Raw genomic sequence first — 21517 nt, forward strand, 5'->3', positions numbered from 1 at the left:
CTGCACAAGATTTAACCATTTAGGCAGCATGGGAAAGGCAGCTAGACATTTTTCATCTTACTGAATCACAGGACTAATCTAGCCCTTGCTGGCTAGGATCTACGAGCTGGTTTGTGTGTCTTGTATCATAGGCTACATAAAGAACATGCCTTTAAAGCACATGCACACACCACACACCCCCGAAGAATCCCGGGAACTATAGTTTACCCCTCACCGAACTAAAATTCCCAGTCCCTTTAAAGCAATTCTTTGGAGAGGGGGGTGGAAATGTGCTTTAAATGTATGCTGTGTACGCAGCCTTACTAAGATCAGCCTGGATATTGTGTTGGCGAACTAGAAACCAGAACTAGAAACACTTGCCACTTTCCTCCCAGTACTTGCCACTTATCTCCTCTTTGCCTTTTTTGCTGGATGCTGGCTTCCACTTCTGCCTGTGATCAGAAAAAGTACCAAAAACAGGAAGCTGCATTATTATGGTAAGACAATTTGTCTGTCCTCCTAGCCTAGTATCCGCGATTCTGGCAGTTGCTGTCCAAGGTCCTGATAGGTCTTTCCCATCACCTGCTATCTGATCCTTTCAACTGGAGATGCCAGAGATTGTACCTGGAGTCTTTTACCTGCAAAGAATTGGGCTCTTATCAATGAATTACAGTCGCCTGGCTCTGAAATGGGGTCATACTGTGAATTCACCAATCTATCTCTACTACTTAGCATTTGAGCCAGGCTTCAAATATTCGGGTTCAGGTCACAGATCAAGACTAGCAGGCTACAAAAAACAATTTGCTACAGTCCATTCTCTGTATAAATGGGACTTAAAGTGGCCTATTGTTCTCACATACTTATTCAAAGGAAGACCAGGGTAAGGGTTATTTGATGACAGACTTTTGAAATGAAGGAATGATTTGGATGTGATGAGTCCCCAATTCAAATCATGAAGAAGCAATCCCATCTTTAACAAGACAAGGAGCTACTAGCTCCCCCATGGCGGACATGCTTTGGTCCTGGGTTCAATCTAGGGATGGACAGATCAGCCTATTTTTTTGTCACTTTCACAGGCATTCAACCATAAATCCATTCCCTTCATTTTCTGCGGATATGACAAGTTAAAGTCAACATTTAAGTTGTATCCATTGTTCCTTAAAAAAAACACATTATGTATGCCATTTGTAGGCACTTTCTCCTAAAAGACATTATTTTTGAACACACACAATTTGCATGTCATGTGCATTTCTTGAAATGAAACTGCACTGCAAAATTTGCCAAAATGTGCTATCTGCTTGATAACTGCCTGCTTACGACATAAAAGTCTAGGAGATGTGAATTAGGTTTGCTCCCATTTTAATAGAGAGAATCAGTTAAATTCTCCTCCATCCCCAGTTTATTATCTGCTAAAGGATCTAGTAGACCTGGGGAACATCTCTTCCTGAAATCATGACACTACCAGTCAGAGTAGATGATACCAACCTAGATGAATCAATGGCTCTCATTATAAGGCACTGCCATCTGTTCATATAAACTGCATAGTGCTATCAAAACTATGAATAATTTTAAAATATCATTTTTTTGAACTGCTCTCCTTGAAATATTCAGATTTCCCCATTTCCTCCCCTGTTTGGTTTCCCTTTCCATCTTTTTTGCACTTCTCCCTTGTTTATAACAACTGCTGAGCCAAAACCAGCATGTCACCAGCAGAAACTAGCAATAGTGGCAGCTACTGTATATCTATAAAACCAATGGAGCATTTGGAAGGTGGAGGTCAGCGGGGCTAGCATATGGAGCCACAAAGCCATGGAACACTGGCATGCCTCGACTCGTTGGGAGGTGTCTGCTGCAGATGGCAGAGACCCAAAAGCAATCAGGAAGAATTCTTTTGGCTGTGGGCAATTCATCCCACTCACTGTTACATTTCTAGCCTGCCAAGCTGGAGTGTATGACTTTATTCCAGATATTGCACACGCACACACAAACACAAAAAAACACATGGGGCAGGCAGGAGATGATTTACAGTGCAATTTTGGCTCCAAGTTTATTATTGCTTTTGCTAGTATGTATGTATTTATGAGAAGAGAATCGAAAAGATAGTGGGATGCGATTGTTTCTCTGTTTATGAAGAATAGTAATAGCAACGCTGTTTTATTATTAGATCTGAGAAAGAGGTCTTGTACTTTTAGGAAAAGGTGAACAAAGGATTGGTGACAAGAAGTCCCCATGAAGAAATGGAATTGAGTGTGGAGGAATATATTGATATTGAGGAGGAATATATTGATATATGTTCACTTGTTTTTAAGTAGTTCCGGTATCAGTGGTATGGCTCTTATTGGTGATGTGGGTTGTGCACATAATTTTCCTACAGGTCGTTGTCCCATTCCAAAACAAACTATTGTTGTGTTAAGATAAGTTTAAGACTCATCTAAAGGTTGATATTACTACTGGCCACAAAGTAGATGTAAATTCATTTATTTATATTAGATTTCTACACCAAAGGATGTTAGTTGCTGCAGCTGAGGATTACAGAAAAGTAACAACTGACTACTACTGCTGCCAACTACCATATTTCCACTCCATTGCAGCTATTATCTACAAGTATATAAGCAAAGCACAGCTTCCATTATTGTTCCACAAAACATCATCTTGGCTTCCTTCCTTGCAATGTTGCACCTGCAATATCCCACCAAAAACTTGGGGGACAAAGCAGGAAACTTGGCAGGGTCTAAGGGCTCCACTCTCATAAGAATTTCTATTTCCAGATTTTCCCAGATCCCGTTATATTATCACAGAACTTCAGTGCACACTTATACTGTGATTGCCCTGCATTTCTTATTTTGCATGTTCCCAGCACTCAAAATACCTTTTAGCTACTTGTCTACCCACTGACACAGTGATAATCTTATTGAAAGGGTCCAATCATCATGTTTCTTGCCTGACTCTATAAATACATGAATTTCAATGCATGATCACAGCAAGCTTTTTAAAAAGGCATTTTTTTAATGTTCCTCCTGCCATTATGCTGGGTGAACATGTCGTGAGAACATTCCCATTTTCCAAGGATTTGGAAATGGAGAAAATAGAGGGAATATTACTGACATCTTTTTGTTTTCATCAATGAGTTGCAGGTGGGGCAGTTGCCCCAAACAACATGAAAATAAAGAATCATTGAAATGCAAAATGGAAATGACCTATTAGGTCATTTAATCTGCCTCCTTCCAAGTCAGGGTTTTTCAGACACTCATTGACTGAAACTGTGTGATTTCCATTACTGCTCCAAGAAGATCAAATTCAATAAATGTTACACTTATTTCCTCTAAAAGACATTCCACCTTCATGTGCTTTGTTTTCCATTTTTCATACACCATTTTATAGACCAATGTTAAACAATTCCACTTGCAGCTGGAAGATTTTCTTTATTTATAGACGGAGTATCATCTTAGAAATGTTATTCTCACTCTTGGCTAGATAGAGATATATAATACAATACACACACACACACACACACACACACACACACTATCCAGTTTTACAGTCTAGAGGTTACCAGAGTACAACCCACTAAGTTATGCTGCTGTGCAATTTGAAGTCATTTTACTAGAGCTTCCATTAGCCTTCCCTGTTCACCAAACACTGGAATTAGTGGAAGTGTGCACAGAAACAAGGCCTGGTGGATTGCCTTCAGCTACCATCCTAGCACTGAAGGTACAGGTTTACCAAAGAGATTTGCTTTATTATTCTTTTCCTAATGTATCCTTTCATTCTGACAGCTGAATTGCCACGAGCTGATTTATTCAGCAAGCTGGCCGCAGTAGACTCAAGACCCAGACTTAGCAATTCCTGCAAGACAGCAGCTAATTTAGAGCCCCATCAGTTTAAATTATTGAGACCCACCATGTTTATCCACATTTAATTTTATCTGCCATTGCAATGATCACTCTTTCCAGGGCTATGAAATCCTTTCGCATCCTCACAGTCTGCTGTGGACAATTATGTCATATTCTGGGTCATTGGTGAATTTTGCCACCTGGCTGTCTGGGTTGCTTTCCAGTCATAACGAATACGCTGTGCAATGATTCTGTTTCCAACAAAGAGCATGAGGGCAACTTGATGTTTATCTCTTTCACATATTTGTCTAAAATGGATCACTTGCACACACGTACCATCTTTTCATCCAGTTGCTAATCCGGGAAAGAACCGTTCATCTCTTGATCTAACACTGGTTTGCTTCTCTTAGAAGCAGTTGATAAAAAATTATTCAGAAAGATTACAACAGCAAGGGCTTTGGGGGGGGGGGTCTCCTATGTTGCTAGCTGCCGGTAACTTACATGTAAAAGGTAAAGGGGCCCCTGACCATTAGGTCCAGTCATGACCGACTCTGGGGTTGCGGCACTCATCTCGCTTTACTGGCCGAGGGAGCCGGCATACAGCTTCTGGGTCATGTGGCCAGCATGACTAAGCCACTTCTGGCAAACCAGAGCAGCCGTTTACCTTCCCGCCAGAGCGGTACCTATTTATCTACTTGCACTTTGACGTGCTTTTGAACTGCTAGGTTGGCAGGAGCTGGGACCGAGCAATGGGAGCTCACCCCATTGTGGGGATTCGAACCGACGACCTTCTGATCGGCAAGCCCTAGGCTCTGTGGTTTAACCCACAGCGCCACCCGCGTCCCCAACTTACATGTACACACACACACACACACACACACACACACAAACGCTTCTTACTTTTCCAAGTACCTCCAGCAAAGGGATGTGTCAAAGACAAAAGCCTTATTGAACTGAATGTGAGTTGTGCAATCCATTCATTATCTTCAACTTGGGAGATGCATGAGAAAAATTTTCCGGAGATACCCTGTGAACTTGACCACTAACTTCTGAACTCTCTAGTTTCTACCAATGAGAACAATCTAGCCTACACTAAGCACATAAAAATCAATCTTATATGCAGGACTTTTTTTTCGAGCCAGAACTCAGTTCTGGCACCTTTCAGGTGGGTGCCATTGCCATTCTAAAAGAACAAGGGAGGTGTTCATGGTGAATTCCAGCACCTCTTTTTCTAGAAAAATAGCACTGCTTATATGGTAAGTAAGGAAGTTGTTAGAGGGCACATTCTGGGGCCTACACTGATAAGGGTGTGCTAGAGAGAGGACAGCCCCAACTTCTTTTTATGGAGCTTGGGGCTTTGAGGTCCCAACCTGAACCAGAGACAATCACCACTTCAGAGCTCCTGCAAAGGAGAGTGTCTGCTGAATTTAATAAAGAAAGAAGACTACCAGGGAGAACTGGAGAAGGTCCATAGTTCAGAGGCAGAGCACCTGCTCTGAATGCAAGAACATCCCAGGATCAACCCCTAGTATCTCCAGGCAATACTGAGCTAGATAGACCCAGAGTCTGACTTGGTATAAGGCAGTTTCCTGTGCTCCTGTGAGTAGTTCATCCACTTGCCACGGGGGCTAAAGCATATGGAAAGGAAGGCGGGTGCTCTCTGAAGCCCACAGAGCTACCCAACAGCAACGCCTGAATCCCAGGCAGATGGCATTCGGGTAAATACAGCTGGGACATCATGCCTGATCAATGCCATTAGTGTCAAAACTCAGATAGAGTTTTGCACACTCACTCCATCAATGCCTGTGAGGGAGACCCGCCACTAACAATCTCCAAAAGATTAGAGGATGAAATTCTCCCTGCTTCCCAAGCCACTGCTGCTTGACAGTTTCCATTAGCCCACCAGGCAGCTCTGGGCAATCAGATGCGCTGTCCCTGGCCTCTCCTCCCAATGAGACTCATTGCCGCAGCCTGTTCCACAAAGTGCACTGCGGTGCCAGAGGGTAGTTGCTGAATCTCCCCAAGCAGCTGGCCAGTGACAGGCTGTATCTCCCACTGGGAGCAATTCCCTTCCTCCTTGCTAACTGAGCTCCCCACTCGCTCCCTCGGCCAGTCCAGACACCTGCTGTTGTTGTTGTTTTAAATTCATGTGCTTGCTCAGGTACTTAGCTAATGCTGCATCCTCCTGACATCTTCAATAAACCAGAACCCAATTACTGCATGAAGGAATCAGGAGGGAAAATATAATTAGCCCATGCTACATCTACGTTCTGTGCCATCTCTAGCTCCATCAATGAGAATTGATGGGAGAGTGCTATTGCACTCAGGTCCCTTTTTTGAACTTCCCATGGGCATCTGGTTGGCCACAGTGAGAACAGGATGCCGGACTAGATGGACCATCTGTGGCTCTTCTTATATTCCTGATATACACCCCTAATCACAAACAGAAACTCAGTGCCCTGGTGTACAGAATCTGGACCAAGGGATAGGATGAAATGACAGCCAATTTACATCTACTTCCATCTTCAATGGGGCAGCTGGTGAATATTCCATTTGTTATTTCTCTCCAGGAATGACATGCTCTCTGCTTAGCTATTAACCGACACCCATCAGGGCTGTCAACTTCCCTCTGGGGGAAAGAGCATCTGGCTATAGTCTGCAAACAAATGAGAATCTCAGCAGTGCTTGCACTTAAGCATCAACACAACATTATCTAGTATAGATTGGCTCCTACCATAATATTCACATGGGAGGGGGGCTGGGGGGAGGAAAGTTTTCACATGGAAACTGAATTTAAGGATTTTCTAGTCAGCATCCAAGATTTAATTTAAGGGCTGTGTCTTAAACCCAGATCTGTGGCAAGATGACAGTCTGGCGGTTCTCCCTGTGCCTCTTCTGGTACTAGGCCAATAGGGGAATCGCTCAATAAAAATTTTTACTCAGACTCTCCTACTAGAGGAGAAGCTTATGGTTTTTCTGGAGAGGACAGAAGCATTTCTTGTCAACTTTAGACTTGGATTGATCTACCCTTTGCTTCCTTCCAGATGGCTCTTCCAGGCTGCTCTAGATGTGAACACAGAAAGCTGCCTTATACTGAACACTGGTCCAGTGAGTTCACTATAGTCTGCACTGATTGGCAACAGCTCTGCAAAGCTTCAGGCAGGGGCTTATTGCAGCTCTACCTGGAGATGCTGAGGAACTGAACCTGGGACCTTGTGCATGGAAAGCGAATCCTCTGCCACTGAGCTAAAGTCTTTCCCCTGCAGCTGAATACGTTTCCAGTCATACAGTGTTTGGACAGCCTTCAGACTTTACAGGACAGAGTTTTATTTGCAGGGCTGCCTGGTCTACCTTAAAGATGAAGAACTGTCAGAAGGGAGAGCAGCAGGGGCCTTGAAGTGGCCCATCAGCACTTAGCACCTGGACAGCACATTAAGCTCATCAAGGAACAGTCTTCCCCGCTAGGGTGAGGTGTACTGTATTTACATTTAAATTACAGTAATTAAATTTCAACCTATATACATCACATGCAAAATGAATGCATGTTTTCCTGGTGCATTTCCCCCTGTTTGGTGACACCTTTATGTGGCCACCCTAGACCGGATTTAGTGCTGAGATGCTCACCATATATTGTTACTCTGTGAGCTTTCAGTAGCAAACTGAGATGAAGCAATGGCCGGCTTGACGGTTCTTCTCGCATCGTGATTTTTGCATAACACCCACCCCCATGATTCGTGATATATTGCCAGGTCAAAAATTATGAAACCGATATCATATTGGGGACTTCAAACTGGTTTTGGACAATATATTGATATATCGCCCCACCCTAATAATGTCTGTAAAGCATTCTTGGCATCACAAAAGTGATATACAAAAAAAGTGAGAGAATATATGGTAACTGATTGAGCCCATTGATTCCTCTTTAGACTAAATAATAACATGAGGTTGTAGCCAATGAATATGTCCTTATTTGTGCAACACTTGGGCAACACAACTCCACCTGCTTCCTCGCTCTGCTGAATCCCTGTACAGCTCCCAAATCTGTTCTGGAGGTTCACCCATATTTCCAGAGCAGATTTCTTTTGAGGGGGAGACATGCAAGGAAAGGATAGAGAGCAGAACAGGATGACATGGTTGGATGCAGCCCCTGACCTATGCCTCTACAGACCATCAGACCTAGGGTGTACTCCCCGGTAACACAATTCAGGAACGGTCAAGTCCTTTTGCAGGAGCATGCGTGTGGTAACTGTGTTTTCTAATATGCAACTGGAAAATAGAGAGAGAGAGAGAAGAAGGAATATGGAACCTGTGGTGTCTTGTGTCTCGTATGCCACGGTCACTGGGTATCCTCTCACTCTCCCGCTGGTTGAAGGCATATAGTCGATACGGGTCCTCTCCTCCCTTCCATTTCCGGGCAGTCAGGTACTTTCGTTCTTCAAACTGATTCCAGAGGTCATCCCAGTCGATGTCAGAGCCCTGTTCATGTACAAACATGGATGCTCATCAGAACAAGAAGCACTGCAACTGAATTGTCATGCCTTTGTTGTCAGCATGGAAAGTGAACCCTCTGCCACTGAGCTAAAGTCTTTCCCCTGCTGCTGAATATGTCTCCAGTTGTATAGCATTTGGACAGCCTCCAGACTTTACAGGACAGAGTTTTATTTGAAGGGCTGTCTGGTCCAACTTAAAGATGAAGAACTGTCAGAAGGGAGAGCAGCAGGGGCCTTGAAGTGGCCCATCAGTACTTAGCACATGGGCAGCACACTAAGCTCATCAAGGAACAGTCTTCCCCACTAGGGTGAGGTGTACTGTATTTACATTTTAATTATATTTCAATCTATACACAGCACAGCGCACCTCAGGTTAAGAACGGTTTCGGGTTAAGAATGGACCTCCGGAACGAATTAAGTTCATAACCCGAGGTACCACTGTACTCACTTATCCCTCTTTAAGGCGTGATCTGCCCTTGTAGCAGAACGAGGTGGTAGAGGCCTGTGTTAACGGAACACAACTTCAATTGCAGCATCTGCCTGCACCCCTTGCCCAAGCCACAGCCCAAACCATCCCCGCCATGCTCTCCTCGCCATACCCTCACGTGCTGAAGAGTCAACCTGTCCTTTCGTTCAGCTGCACACAATGGCTTTGTCCCTGCATTGTGGAAGCCAACACAATGGGGCCCTGATAAAATCACATCATTACAGAAGCACAGCCTCTTTGATCTCAACCTGTGTGTAGTACAGAGAGATTCAAAACTTGTACAATTGTTCCAACACCAGGAGGGGGGGGATGTGTGATCTTATCCAATAATTGATCTCTCTTTTTTATTGTTAAGTCAGTATCCAAGTCCCTTTTGGCTGCTAACAGCACAAAATGAGGCTTTCGAAACAGGCAATTTTACCCCATAATTGATTTTATTCACATCTGACAGCACATTTTAATGTAATAATAGGTAGGGGAGGAGGGGGAATGATGCCTCTGACAAATGAATGGCCCACGTCCCCTTCATCAGCTTTACACATTGGACTGGTCCAAAGTACCCCTGTAATGTTTAATATTACATTTCACGTTGGCTATAAAGGAGTCATAGGCAAGCACCAAATGGCTAGCTCCTATTACAGCGATGAGACATCTTTTCTCAAGCACCTAAGTGAGGGGCTACATCAAAGCCCTTCTGGACATTTAAATTTATACAAGATCACTCTTATCTACATGCTTGCAGACTTTTGACTCCTTTAATAAAAAAAATCCAATACATTTGTGCAGCATGCTTCATTAAATTCCACCAAAGCAATGCTGATTATTTATTTAAACCATGATCCACCTATAATGTTGCCTGTGCAAGTCACACGGAAATGAATGGAAGCCATGCAATTCTTTTCAGTTGTAACCTGCATCCAATTCAATGAGGTATGCATGATGGGGAATGGCAGTGGTTTGTGACCAATGTGTCTAACCACATCTTTTTTTTCTTCTCTAAACTACCATTAATCCAAATGCTTCTTGCTGCTGCAAGAGAAAAGGAATCCAACCTTCTGCTGGCCCTCTTTTAGGCTTGCTCCTGCAGCACAGTCTCATAGATGTTTGCTCAAAAGTAAGTCTGACTGTGAGGGACGCGGGTGGCGCTGTGGCTTAAAAAACAGAGCCTAGGACTTGCTGATCAGAAGGTCGGCAGTTCAAATCCCCACAACAGGGTGAGCTCCTGTTGCTCAGTCCCTGCTCCTGCCAACCTAGCTGTTCGAAAGCTTGTTAAAATGCAAGTAGATAAATAGGTACCACTCCGGCGGTAAGGTAAACGGCATTTCCGTGCGCTGCTCTGGTTCACCAGAAGTGGCTTAGTCATGCTGGCCACATGACCTGGAAGCTGTACGCCGGCTCCCTAGGCCAATAAAGCGAGATGAGCGCCACAACCCCAGAGTCGGTCGCGACTGGACCTAATGGTCAGGGGTCCCTTTACCTTTAAGTCTAACTGTGTTCACTCCCAGGTATGTGGGCTTGGGGTTTCAGCCACAGAGTATTCATGCATAGCGATCCTCTCAGAGTGTGCATTGCTCCGTGGTCCTTTGCTTATTACTTATAAAATCAGGAACAAAGGAAGCAGCCTTATAGTGCCCTGTCTAGCTCAGTATTGTATACACTAAGGGCTCATCCACATTTCCACTCGTCATCCTGCTTTCCCACAGGAAATCTCACTCTTTACCGCCAAGTCAGACCAAACTTCAATCCAGATTTCTGCTGATTGACGTTTGTTTTGATTCAGCACTAAAGAGCAGGTTTCCCCCAGGGCAAACAGAAAACCTCTCAGACCCCTGCTTTCTAGGCACGAGACACGTGGAAATGTGGATGAGCCCTATCTAGCAGCAGCTATCCAGCATTTCAGACAAGCGTCTCTCCTAACTCTCCCTGGAGATGCCAGGAATTGAACCTGGGCTCTTCTGCATCCACCACCAAGCTGCATCCCCTCCCCAAAGGCTCTTGTGCTCCTTACTTATGCTTTACATTTAATCTTTTCACCTTGGCACCTTATGCTCAACTTTCTCAACCAATCAACGCTATTGACAGATCTTGCTATATCCACCCTTTAATACTGCAAAAATCTGTTTTGTTCAACTTACACTGCTAGAATACTAGGTAGGGCTTTAATTGTGTCTCAGCTGGATTAGTAATGTTGTGCTTTCCAGTCCTTTACTCTCCCACCTTAAGCCTTTAACTTCTGTTCAGAATTCTGCTGCCTCGCCGTTATCTTCTGAATCCCATTTAAATTGTTTACTTTTCTTTTAAAACCTGGAATGCTCTGTCCCTTGCGTATTTGCCATCTGTAGTCTTTCTTTAGAGTGCAGCTTGCGTTCTTCTTCATCATCTCCTTGTTAGGCTTTGAATCGCCTATATCCTTTAGTTTCTGCATATGCTTAGAAAGCTCTGACAACCAATGTGCTGTTTTCCACATCTCATCAGCCAAAACCGGCTGGATCACACCAAAGGAAGTTTCATCTAGCTTCCTGGTCTGCCATTCACCAACCAGGTGCCTAAGGGAAGACCATGGCAGGCAGGACATGAGCCTGACAGCATTCTCCCTACTTGTGCTCCCCAGCAAACTAGTAACTTTTTGAAAGTTCTCTTCTTGTTTTAAATCCAGCTTCAAATGTGTTAAAGAAAGTCCACCTAGAATCCCTAGATCTGATCAACAAATTTCAAAGAGGACATAGCAATAATGGGACACCTCAATTTCTCTGATATATGTTGGAAGACAAACTCTGCTAACAATGAAAAGTATTCTATCTATAGATATTCAAATAAATTGATATATAGATATAGATAGATATAGATATATAAAATTGTCCAGAACACCTTAGAGACCAACTAAGTTTGTTCTTGGTATGAGCTTTCGTGCGCATGCACACTTCTTCTCTAAGGCGCTACTGGACAATTTTTTTATTTTATATATATATATCTATATTGACTGCATCAGACCAACACGGCTACCTAACTGAATCAATGAAAAGTATTGTTATGGATTTGGGGGGACCCCCCTAAACCCCAGAAATTAATAATGGTAGGATTTTTATTATTTGGATTTTTTATTTTTTATTGGGTTTTATAAACAAGAATGATGTTAAAGAAATAAGTATACCAAGTTTTCTCATGTCATTTGTATATCACAAAAATGGCATAATAAATGTGGGAAAGTATCTACAACGTATGTTTCATTGTTAGTTTTGAAGGGAAGATTGGAGGTCAGTGGAAAAATACAGGCTAAGCTTCCTTTCTGAGCCAGGGCCTCATGTGGGATAGACCCCTTAACATTTCAAAAGGTGTTGATGGCCCATCTAAGAGGAATCTTGGGCTTGGGCAGACAGAAGGTTGCCAAGGTAACTGGGTATGAAGTGACAGGAAAAGAGAATCTTTAGCTGCTGTGCTGGGAAGAAGGGAGAGGAGAGATGCCTTGGACTCTTCAAATGACCACACTGTAAAATCTGGACTCCCTCCATGCAGACTGAAGGTGTAAATAGGCGAATAAACCATGTTTCCTAAAGCTACGTCAGTCTCTACTCTGTCTCAATTCTCCATAGGAACACAGACCTTTGGTGAGTGCCTGGAACCTCCTGGAATCTTGCTACCACTTGGCAGAGAGTAGGGGTGGCACCCAACTTCTGCAACAGTGTAATGGCATTCTTGCCCTGCCTTGCTGACAATTTCGTATTCCAGAAGATGGGACTCAGCTATCCTCGACACGATCTTCAAGAACAAGAACCAATTGGCTGATGAGGCAGAAGTAGCTGTGACCATAAGAACGGATGAATCCTGCTGGATCAGACCAAAGAATCACCAAAATCCCTTTGGAATTTTTTTTTTGGGGGGGGGGGGCGTTACAGGTCACTGACTGTTGCCCACCCATAAGTAATCCAGTGGTGGTGGCTCCCAGTGCCAGTGGCCCCTGCAAGAAGGGTCCCCCCCCAAAAAAACTGGAGCCAGTCAGTTCTGCAGCTTGGTTGTGTACTGTAACTTTATTGCCAGCAATTCTGCAAAAGTCAGGGAAGCCCTGACTAAGTCTCACATCCCAGGGCATGTTTGCAGTTTCCGGCAATTGAAGAAATAATCTTTTGACTTGTAGATGGAGCACATTTGACAGGGCGAATAAATATGGACACTCACAATGTCATTTTTACTCATTTCTTCATTGCTTATACCTTCCCTAGCTGCCCTAGCTAGAGCCACAGATGAAAAGAATCCTTGCATTTTGAACAACAGCTGAGGATTTGAAGATATAAAGCATTGGAGGATGTTCTGAAAGCCATTCATTCTTAAGACCACTCCAGCCCATCAGGCCATTTTCAAGCAGGAGGATATATGAAATGTGTTTGCAAGCTTTTGGTAGGAGTCCAATATATCGTGCAATCAATACAGTTGATGTTTTTTTAAGGCATCTTGTAAAACATGATTTATCAATGCAGTAAAAGATCGGGAGAAGTTACATCCAGTGAATCCTAGAATCACTTAAGGTCCCAAGATTTATAAGGTTTGACGACAGTCCTCAGAATCCTTTCTTTTTCAGACTGCCAAAATAAAACACTTCTTTTTAAACGGGCGGGCTCCAGCCCATGAAATGGGCACAATCCAGCTCATAAGCACCATAAAGCTTCCATTTATTTCACTGCCAAAGTCAGGCATCTGCTGAGCTCCCATCCATTGAAATAAATGGAGCCTAGGTCCTTTACCTTTACCTTTAAGTGCTTAAGTCTGGCTGAATTGTATGCAGTGTTTGGTTATAGGTATTTTACTTGTTGTTGTTTGTATTTTTTTGCTGTTGACTGCCTTGAGCGTAATTTGGTGGAAAGGCAGGATACAAAATTAACAAATGAATGAAGTTGTATTTCCTGTGCCACCAAACCAGCATTTCTGGAAGATTTGTTCTAGTCAAAGCATCTCCGTGCTTGCCACACACCCACACATGTGACTCCTTTCTAACTGCAATCTCAGTGGCACAGTCCAAGACAAATTGCCACAACTGACTTTCCTAGTAGTGAATTTCAGCTCATTGCCTGTCCTCTCAAGGTGACATATGGACTAATTGCTAAGAAGGCATGCTTTGGAACGGAAGAACTTGCCTCAGTAAAGGAGCTGGGCGAGAGGACTTTCCACTCATTCCATAGCCCTACAATTTTACGACCGGCTTGAATGAGTAATTGTCATTCAAGCCAACTGATAACTTACCTGTTCCTTGATTACTGATAAAGGAGAGGTACGGGAATTAAACACTGAAGCAGGAAAACCCCTTCGTTCACCCAGGACGAAACATCAGTTATGGATTATTGGATAAGATCTTCATTATAACATTTCCACCATGCATTATCTCTTCTTCCTCTCAAGTAGAATTCTATCTGGGGACTTATTTAACTGATGTGCCGAAATCTAAATTTAATTTATTATGATCTAACTCACTTTAGGTTCCAAATTAGCATGCACCCGAGAAGGATCAAGTCAATACTCTACTTGCCTTTCTATTTGTCTTCCACACAGCTCCTCTCTGTGTGCCTCATATTCATTTTCTCTCGTGTACTGGTAATAAATTTGATATTCCCCCCCCCCCTCTCAGAAATTAGGCCATTTTTCTTTCAATGCTGCAGCTTAATGACTAGTATTAATTATATAAAACAGTGAGTTAATAAAGAATTTGAGAGAATGAGAGCCCTTCCAGCAGAGGGAGGGGGACAAATCCTTCCCCATATCATGGGGGAAATAGCTAATCAGTCTCACCAGCTATTAAAAGATCCTTACCATAGCCCTCCCCTCCTCAGTCTCAAAGTGCAGACTTTAGGTATCATTAACAGGCACTGGGTGGTATTCAACTAATGTGTCCTGTCAGCAAAGATTTTCGGCTTGCACCTGTCTTTTCTCCCCATGCATGCTTTGTGCCCTCCTCAAAACTGATCCAAAGGGCTAGGGAACCCCTAGAACAGAGTTAGTGGGTATTGGGGGGAAGGGAGAAGAATGTTCCATTGAGCAGGTGGGAATCCTTGTGCTGATGGAACGGCCATGTTGGATGCAGCCCAAGTTAAGCCAGTGGTTTGGGCCTTTTGTGTCCTGAACCTGAAGCTGCAGAGGAACTTGGTATGTTAAGTAAGCGATGGGGAACCTGTGGTCCTCCAGTTGTCACCCTACAACAAGTCCTATCATCCCCAACTACTGGCCATGCTAGCTGGGGCTGATGAGAGTCGGAACCCCACAGCCTCTGGAGGTCTACCAGTTCCCCAGCCCTCTGCTAACCACCCAAATAATTACAGTCCAGAGCTGCTCCCATTTTCTTCCAAGAGAATGGGAGAGCCCCTGATGGTACGCACCTCCATGTTAACAACCAAGCCCAGCAAAGCTTTGATCTGACTTTGAGGCTTCCACAGCTGAGGCACACATACAGTAAGGACACGGTGGTCTGAGCAAAACGCCTTTCAAAAACAAGTGTTATCTGTATAAAATAAGAGCAATTCATATATCTTCGTTCAATGTATTCGTTCAATGACCAAAATGTTAAGCCACTCTGAAAAGATTTGAGACATCCCACATGTAAGAAGATGTAACAGCTTACAAACTGATCCCTGGAGAATCCTACGGGAAATAGTAGAGGCGTTTTTTGAACACTAAAAATAGAAATGTTCCAAGATAACACTAATATGTAAGGGAATATTCAGAGAGATAATGCAGCAGTATCCTCATCTCCCCATAGAAGGAAAGGGCTGTAGCTCAGTGACAGAGCATCTGTCTTACATGCAGAACATCCTGGGTTCAAAGCCCGGCATCTACAGGTGGTGCTGAGTCAGACAGCTGCTTGAAATCCTAGAAATCTGCTGCCAGTCAAAAAAGGCAATACTGAGATAGGTGGCCCAATGGTCTGACTTCCAGCTTTGTCTGGGGACATTTTACCACGCTGGGGTCCCCAATTCGCTTGAGGTAGAAAAATACTTCATAAAACTGTATGTGTCAGTTCCACGCTACTCCGAGTCAATGTTATATTGCACTGAAAGCCACAAGCAGAAGAAAACTACCCATAAAGCAGGCTGTGTCCAATTTTTGTGTGGAAAATGGCTAACATTGGATAACTACTAACCTGTGTCACAACCAAGTTGGAAAAGACCCACATCCACCAAGAGACAAGGACCATCCCAATGGAATTAATACTTTATGCAGAAAGACATGATCAGGTTTCCATAATATACCTATAGCTTCTGTTTTAAAAAAGGAGTGGGGGGACTTGCAAATATTCTGCTTTTGTGTAGTACCTGCTTATAAATAAGGAGTGTTTTCCACACAGTTTCATATCAGGAAAACTATCAAGAATCATGGAAGTATGGCAGTGGACCAGAGCAGTGTTATCTCTCTTTTTTTTTTTTAATGATATTTATTAAGAATTTTAAGATTACAGAAAAGTCAAAGAGGAAAAAAAGAGAAAAAAGCAAGGAAAAAACAAACCACAATCAAACAATACAAGTCGATAAAAATCAAAAGCAAAAAGCAAAAAACAAAACGCATAACACATCAAAATCAAAAAACAAAAATAAACCACAAAAGTTTAAAGACAAATCCAATATTCCCAAATCCTTAACTGTCATTACCTTATTTCATCGACCTCCTCACCCCTCCCTTTTTTGTATTCTAGTTATTGATTATCACAGCAAATCCTTCCCATTTTTCATAATATTCTGTCATTAAATTACCTTAATCTATTTTAACCTTATCTTACTATAAAAAACCCTAAAACTTAAAACTTGAGCCTTATCTATACCAATTTCTCATAACCATGACATATTCTTGCATAGTTCTTTTTAACATTTCTACTAAAGCCAAATAATTTCGTTCCAACATTTTTTTAATACTCATTAATTTTAGAAAGCATTCCTAAATAGAATTTTTGAAACTTTCTCCAATCTTCATCCAACGTCTCTTCCTCCTGGTCACGGGTTTTGTCAGTCCTTTCTATCCCATCCATCTAGTTCATTAACCTGGTAACCTTATGTCCGAGGCCCTTAAGTCTCTTCCATGTCCCTTCCGCAGATCTTCTTCATATTTATACCTGTACTTTACTTTGTCTTCTGCTCCTTTCACTCGTGGAGACTCCAGCTTGACAGTATTTTTGTCCCTTCTTGACAGATCAGCCCCTTTTCCATAGTCCACACTGAACTCCATGTGGTATTTAAAAACATGTTTCAAGGTCCCTCCAAAATTGAGGACCCCCTCAACTCCAAACTCCTCCCGGCCCAACGCCAGACTTGAAAAGTCAAAATATCCCTGCATAGGGGGGTCTATCCAGCCCCCCATCTCCAAACCAAACAAGACTCTATCTCTCCAAATCTGGCTTTTTCCAGGTTCATTCGTCAGGTCCAACCACTCATGTTCCTGCTGGGCCATGGTTCCCTCCATCTCTGCCTCTCGGGGTCCAGCCACAACCTCCTCCTTCATCTGATCTGTCAGAGCACATTCCTGAATTGATTCCTGAGTGGGTTCTATATAGATACCCACTACCTGTCCAAAATTTCTGATCACAACAGTCATCAAATCCGTCTTCTCATGTAACTGTTCCAATAAAGCACTTGTTTTGCAGAAAGCACGCACCAGAGCCTCTGAGTACATTGTTATACAAGGTCAGAAGTCTATTCCCACGATCTTAATCTGTTGCAGCTGCGACGCTCCCCAGTTCAAGTTTAGTAACAGTTTCACAAGCTCCCTCTAGGGGAAGAACTTCTATTTGTATCCAACTCTTTTCTTTCTTTCTTTTTAACAGCAGATCTAACAACAAAGTTTCCTTTTTCAGATATTTTGTCAATATTTGTTCCTTTAAAGTGCGAAAGAGGACAATGGAATCACTGTGTTTCTCTTTTTTTAAAAAAAAAAGATATTTATTGAGATTTTCAAAATGTTACAAAAAAGAGAAAAAATAAAATAGAAGCAGAAGAGAGTACAAAGGATAAAAATAATTGACAAAATAGAAAAAAAGAAGAAGAAAAAACCAACCCCTTCCCACCATATACGAAAAAATTCCAAATGAGAAAAAATGACAGAAAAAAAGAAAAGAAGAAGAATGCAAAAATCACAAAACTTTAAAAACATTTAAAAACAAATTCATTCTTTTCAAATCCTTAACTGTCATTACCTTCTTTCTTAGACCTCCTCCTCCTCCCTTTCTTTGTATCCTAGTTATTAATTATCCCAGCAAATCCTTGACCTTATCTTTCTATAATAAAATAAACCTTAAAACTTAAAACTTAAATCTTATCCTTACCAACTTCTCATAATCATAATATTCTTTCATAATTCTTTAAACATCTTTGCTAAAGCCAAATAATTTCATTCCAACATTTTTCTATCATTCATCAATTTTATAAAACAGTTCTAATGGTAGAAAAAAGAGGTATAAACAGATCCAATCTTCATCCAGCGTCCCTTCCTCCTGGTTCCGGGTTTTGTCAGTCCTTATTCCCATCAATCTAGCCCATTAACCTGGCAACCTTATGTCCGAGGCCCTCAAGTCTCTTCCATGACCCTTCCACGGCTCTTCTTCATACTTGTAACTGTATTTTCCCTTGTCTCCTGCTCGTGGTAACTCCAGCTTGACAATGTTTTTAACCCTTCTCAACAGATCAGCCCCTTTTCCATGTTCAACAATGAATTCCATGTAGTATTTAAAAGCATGTTTCAAAGGCCCTCCAAAATTGAGAGCCCCCACAGTCCCAAACATCTCACGGCCCGTTGCCGTATTTGAAAAGTCCAAACATCCCAGCATAGGGGGGTCAATCCAGCCCCCCATTTCCAAACCAAGCCAAACTTTTCCTTTCCAGATATGGCTTTTTCCAAGTTCATTTGTCAAATCCAAAAAATCATATTCCTGTTGGGCCTGTTCTGTCAAAACACACTCCTGATTTAATGTCAAAAACTCCTGTTCTGTCAAGACACACTCCTGATTTAAATCCTGAGTGGGCTCCACATATTTTCCCACTGTCTGTTCAAAGTTTCCCACTGCCTGTTCAAAATTTCTAGTCGAAGTCGCCATCCAATTCACCTTCTCGTGTAATTGTTCCAGTAGATTGTTTGTTTTATAGAGAGCATACAACAAGGCTTCTGAATACATTGTCCTACAAGGTCAGATACTTGTTCCCACGGTTGTAATCTGTAACAGCTGTCGACTCCCTGGAGTTAGTTACAGTTTCACAGTTACAATTTCACAGACTCCCCCTAGGGGGAAGACTTCTATTTATTCTTGCAACAAAGTTTCCTTTTTTAAGATACTTTGTCCATATATAATCCTTTAAAATGCGAAAGGGAACAGTGGAATCACTAGGTTTCTCTTCTTTTAGCCATCTGTCAAAAACACTTGTCTTTGGTTAATGAACTTCACGCGTCAGTCCTGACAGCCCGCTCCAGGATCAGGATGGAGGAAAGTTACTTCACTTTAAAGTCACTTTAAACAGTCCAAAAAGATCCCCCCCCCTTCTCCTACTGTCGAAGGGGGGGTTCCACAATTTTAAATGGTGAAATCCAATCTTTTAAAAGCGATTTCCTGAGCTCTAGTTTAAATTGCCTTTGCTTTATTCTGTTTACAAAAGAACGGAAGGATGACTTCCTGTTTAGACCTTCCCGTTCCGTACCAAATTCAAGTACATTTTTAGAGTCCGATTCTTTCCTACTCGCAAGTCCTTATTTGATGTCCAATTGTTCAAAGTCTAAGTACTCACGGGTGCTTATTTTAAAGTCCAAATTGTCCCAGGAAAAAGGCAGCGCTCTCCGGCAACAGCTATGCGGCTTCGCTCCACGGAAATAGCAGTTGACTCACAGCACCGCGCCACTTCCCCCTCTTCACTTCGGAGCCCATTAGTGGGTTCCTTAGCGGGTTGGGGGGGCGCTAAAGGTGCCCGCCGAGTCCCATGGTCACAGGCTTCATCCGCCTGTGATTTTTAAGTGGGTCCCTGCTTCGCCGTAGCGGAGAAGACCCGTTTTCCGCGGAGCTAGTCCCTCCAGTTCAGAGGGAGTCCGCCATTGCCGGTGGCGCCACCCCGGAAGTCCCCCACTGTGTTTCTCTTCTTTTAACTGTCTGTCAAAAACATTTGTCTATAGTCAATGAACTTTCCCAAAAACGTCTGTCCTGACACACCGCTCCCAGGTTCAAGACGGTGGAAAATTACTTTTCTTACACTCTCTTCTGCAGGTTTAAGCAATCCGGAAAAAATCCCCCCTCTTCTCCTGCTTCCGAAGGGGGTTCAGTAATTTTAGATGATGAAAGTTGATCCTTTACAAACGATTTTCTACACTCTAGTTTGCCATGTCTTTGCTTTAATCTATCTACAAGAAACGGAAGGCTGACTTCCTGTTTAGACCTTCCCGCTTCAGTGCCAAATTAAGAGGAATTTCTTAATCCAATTTTCCGTTCTACTCACAGATCGTTGTTTAAAGTCCAATTGTCCAAATTTGATCTGCTCACGGGTAGTTGTTTCTGTAGCCAAATTGTCCCAGGAAAAAGGTAGCGCAGAGCGGTGTTATCTCAAACCTTACATATACTGGGAATGCCCCCCAAAACTACACACAGACACATACACATAGACACGGAAGGAAACGAATCCTTCTTTAAATTACCGTAGCATATTTTTCATTCAGGTAATGTTATGCTATGCTGCTGAACCCACCACCCCCAGATGTTGTCAGCAAAGACAACACATGTCAGATACATATGAAATGTGCCTTTCGTTGGCAGCAAATACCAATAAGGCAAGCCCTCAGACAGGAGACTGCAAAGCCCTCCCACCTTCTTTTTCAGATAAACCAGTATGACAGCTCAAAAAAAGCTCATCCTCTATTTGTATGTTAAAGAGCCAGTATACACAATACATTGTTTGTATGTTAAAGAGCCAGTATACACAATACATTGTTTTTTGTGCATGAAAACAGACTCAGTTTTGTCTTGAGAAATGTAACGTGTAAACTGGGCAATCATATAGAAATTAGTGCCATTTCCTTGACTGTGTGCAATGCATTTGGATCAAGCCATTTGCATATATTGCCTAGATTATAGTATAGTATAGTATAGTATAGTATAGTATAGTATAGTTAGTTAGTTAGATGATAGATGATAGATAGATAGATGATACATAGATAGATGATAGATAGATGATAGATGATAGATAGATAGATAAATGATAGATAGATAGATGATAGATAGATAGATAGATAGATAGATAGATAGATAGATATAGATATGAATATCATCATCATTAGTAGCCATAGTAGTAAGCAATACAGGCTGATGACTCAAAACAGAGCCAGCAAAGATTCATCAACAAAGGCAAGAGTCAAATGGATGAAAGACAGGCAGGACTTCAGACAGTTTCAAGGTAGATCTGTTCCAAGCACCACCACAGCATAATTGAGCCCTACAGAGCAGAGTAGGCCATCAAGAGTTCAAGCTTCATTGGCTGAGTGAAGAGTGGGTCATGCTCTGGATGGAAGTCTAGAACTCCTCTAACATTTTGTCTTCAGGAGGATGAGGACCAGTTGGCATCTCAGGCAAGGAAGAAGAGATGGGATCAAGTGATTGGAAAAGTGGTTCCGTGAAGGTGTCTCAGGCTGTCTGCTCAGGTGGCAGGGTACCTGGTACCTGGTTCTCTGGTGGGGTCTCATGAGGTCTGAAGTCCTCTGTCTGCTCATCTCCAGATGGGGCTTTAAGTCCCCCC

At 42.6% G+C, this 21517-nt stretch overlaps 1 protein-coding gene across 1 annotated transcript in view; it reads right to left on the reverse strand.

Moving 5' to 3' along the window:
- The window catches only part of GALNT14 (polypeptide N-acetylgalactosaminyltransferase 14), a 244637-nt gene that overhangs the window by 128419 nt on the left and 94701 nt on the right, over positions 1-21517 (reverse strand). The window contains exon 2 of the mRNA XM_081000206.1: positions 8119-8288. Coding sequence (XP_080856332.1) covers positions 8119-8288 — 170 coding nt within the window. The remainder of the gene's footprint in view (positions 1-8118; positions 8289-21517) is intronic.

This window comes from Podarcis pityusensis (assembly GCF_964106645.2).
Source record: "Podarcis pityusensis genome assembly, chromosome: 3".
NCBI classification, from domain to species: Eukaryota; Metazoa; Chordata; class Lepidosauria; order Squamata; family Lacertidae; genus Podarcis; species Podarcis pityusensis.